Here is a 3,252-nt window from a genome sequence, read left to right on the forward strand (position 1 = left end):
GGTCTCACCTTCAGGCACTGGATGGTTTGGGGTGGCATCATTTTGTGTTCTCTCTCTCTGATGGGTTCTTGTCAGCATGATGCCACAACGTCCCATCCTGTTCCCCAGCTCTCCAGTAGGATGACGTGATGGGAGCAATGCTGGGAGCTCCTAGTGTGTCCTTTTTCCAAGATTCTTCCAGGCAGATATCTCCAGGTGCTCCCTGTACCTGGTTGTGCTTCCCTCATGCTGGGTTGTGGGTAGGTAGATCTCCTTCCCAGAGAAACCAAGTCAAATTGTGGTGCAGAGGTCAGCCTGGGCATGCAGGAGCTCCTGGTCCCACTGCACCCTCCTGCCTATGGAGGTTTCCCAGCCACCTTTCCTGCAACTTTTAGGAACGTCAGACCTCCAAGCACACAGGTGTCCTCTCACATTGCCCATGCCCTGGGTTCCCAGGGGAGTTGGCCCCAGATGAGTCTGTGCTGTGTCACTTTGGGTGGTTTGCAGTCAGGCAGCAACACAAAGTCCCATCGATAACATCTCACTCTGGGAACTAGGATTGCATTTGGATTCAGTGTCACCTCGACTGGAGGAAACGCTAGAGGTCAGGACAGGGCTGTTTTCATATGAGCTTGGAAGTGCAGCTGCTAACTCAGGCGACACGCATGTGATTTCCAAACCCAAATGAACGAGCCTGTTTGTCCTAATGACTAATGTAAACCTTTTGTGGCCTTGGGTCTGGCCTTCTCCTGCCCCGTGCCTCAGTTTCCCTGCCTATAAGAAGAGACAAGCACAACCCCAGGCTGCTTTGGGACACCAGCTGGGAAGAGCTGCTGGTGGCCTTGCACACTAGACTCTGGAAGAGCCTGAAGGGTAGGGCTGTTGGTTCTCAGCACCCTGAGCACTGCCAAAGTGGAGGCAATGCTGTGTTGAGAGGGACAGGCAGCAAGTGTCCCTTGGAGGAAGGTTTGGCAGGGATAGGTCCTCTCAAGCCCAGAGCCAGTGGTGGCTGCAGGGTTCCCACAGTAACAGGGATGCTGGGTGTAAATCCTGTGCTGTCCTTTGTACCCTTATATAAGGAACAGTGGCCCTGTCTCCAAATGTCACCAGCCCCAGGCTAACACCCTCTAAGGAGCTGGATGCTGGGGATTGGTACCCTGAGACATTTATCCCAGCAGAGCTTCAGGCTGGAGAAGGTGCAGTTTGTCCCAAGGACAAACTGGGTCTCCTGGCTCCTTGGATCTGTGCTGACCAGGCATGAGAGATTCATCAGGAGAGCAGAGGCCACTGGGCACCCCCGCTGTGCCAGTGTGTATTGATGGGACAGGGGCTGCTTCTGGGGAGATTCCCAGGGTATCCATGAAGACCATTGCTCAGATGTGCTGGGTTCAGATGGAGGGGCCCGTGGCACTGCCAGGTGGTGGAAGATGCTTGGTATGAGGCAGCTGTTGTTCTCGCATGCCCCCGGGACTGTGTATGTAGTGTAGTGCCTTCCACACACATCCCATCACGCTTGTTCTTTCTTTCTTTTCCATGCAAGGGGTGTCATTAACCCGGTGGGTGGCACCAAGAATGCCCGGACAGCCCCTCTGCAATGCGTCTCCATGGCAGAAGGACACACCAAGCCTGTGCTCTGCCTGGATGCCACCGATGAGCTGCTATTCACTGGGTCCAAAGGTGGGTGATGGACAGTGAGGACATGGGGGTTGCTGGCCTGCAGATATTGTGGGAGCAAGAGGTCAGCACAGGGGATGATCACTCTCTTCAACTACCTGAAAAAAGGATGGAGCCAGGAGGGGGCTGGTCTCTGCTCCCAAGGAACAAGTGACAGGACAAGAGGAAACGGCCTCAAGCTGCCCCAGGGCAGGTTTAGCTGGAGCTGAGGAACAATTCCTTGCCCAGAGGGTGCTCAGGCATTGGAACAGGCTGCCCAGGGCAGGGCTGGAGTCACCGTCCCTGCAAGTGTTCACAGCCCGTGTAGCTGAGGCCCTCAGTGCCTTGGGTTAGTGGTGGGGCTGGGAGTGCTGGGGAATGGTTGGATTTGATGATCTTAAAGGTCTTTTCCAACCTGGTTGATTCTAGGATTCTATGTGAAGTGCTGGGCACCATGAGGATGATTCCTCCTGGGCTTCTTGTCTGTCCTCAGCATTGAGCCTTGCCATACCCTGCCCCAGTGCTGTGGCTGGCTCCTTTCCTCTGATCCTGAAGGTGTGGGGAGGTGATGCTCAGAGAAGGTATTGCCCTCAAGTCACCATGGCTTTGGAGGGAGGCTTCCCAGCATCCTGACACTCCTGGGCATGATCTTCCTCCCACAGATCGAAGCTGCAAAATGTGGAACCTGGTAACGGGCCAAGAAATTGCTTCCCTCAAGGGTCACCCAAACAACGTGGTTTCCATCAAGTACTGCAGCCACACAGGGCTGGTGTTCACTGTGTCTACATCATACATCAAAGTGTGGGACATCCGGGACTCAGCCCGCTGCATCCGCACCCTCACGTATGTGGCAGATGGGAGAAGCTGGGGGGACCATGGGCTTCTCTGGGCTTTGCAGAAGCCAGTGCCAGGGTTAGGGTTAGGGGCTGGTTAGTCCCCTGGGGCTGGGGACAGGGCCAAATACCAGTGCCAGCGCTGCATCCTTAAGGAACCGGGAGGCTGGGAGAAAGCTTGGGGTGAGGGGACCCATGTGGTTCCTCAGTGGGGCCTCAGTGTCTCATGTCTCCACTCAACCTCCCTGCTTGACCTCTGTCTCCGTTAGATCTTCTGGACAGGTGATCTCTGGGGATGCCTGTGCTGGGACCAGCACCCGCACGGTCACCAGTGTGCAGGGGGAGCACCAGATCAACCAGATTGCTCTGAACCCCACTGGCACCATGCTCTATGCTGCCACTGGGAACTCTGTCCGCATCTGGGAGCTGAGCAGGTGAGGTGCTGGGGTGGGCAGGACAGCTTATGGAGTGGGCACTGTCTGCTCAGAGGGGCCTGAAATAACTCCCCTGGGGAAAAGGAAAGCCTTTTTAGCAATAAAAGTTGCCTGGAATAAGGACTTTCAGGACCATTTCCTATGGGACTCAAGGGGTGATGAGCAGCAGTGGAGCTACCTGGAGGTGAGGGGTTTGTCCATGAGCTGGGCAGAGCTTAGGAGAAGGGGAAGGAAATGTGGGACGAACAGCAGTACACCCTGGTTTTGCCCTTGCCCTGCTCCCTGCCAGGTTTGCACTGACCCCTTGTTGCAGCCCAGGCTCTGGACCCAGATCTGGGCATGCCCTGAGGCCT

The 3,252-nt window shown here is 55.7% G+C and overlaps 1 protein-coding gene across 1 annotated transcript in view; it reads left to right on the plus strand.

Annotated features, from left to right (window-relative positions):
* KIF21B (kinesin family member 21B) overlaps window positions 1-3,252 on the plus strand; it is a gene marked incomplete at its 5' end in the record, with an annotated part of 23,764 nt that overhangs the window by 17,535 nt on the left and 2,977 nt on the right. The window contains 3 exons of the mRNA XM_010024325.1: window positions 1,520-1,656; window positions 2,295-2,475; window positions 2,735-2,899. Coding sequence (XP_010022627.1) covers window positions 1,520-1,656; window positions 2,295-2,475; window positions 2,735-2,899 — 483 coding nt within the window. The remainder of the gene's footprint in view (window positions 1-1,519; window positions 1,657-2,294; window positions 2,476-2,734; window positions 2,900-3,252) is intronic.

The sequence above is a fragment of the Nestor notabilis genome, unplaced genomic scaffold (assembly GCF_000696875.1).
Source record: "Nestor notabilis isolate BGI_N333 unplaced genomic scaffold, ASM69687v1 scaffold2081, whole genome shotgun sequence".
NCBI classification, from domain to species: domain Eukaryota; kingdom Metazoa; phylum Chordata; class Aves; order Psittaciformes; family Psittacidae; genus Nestor; species Nestor notabilis.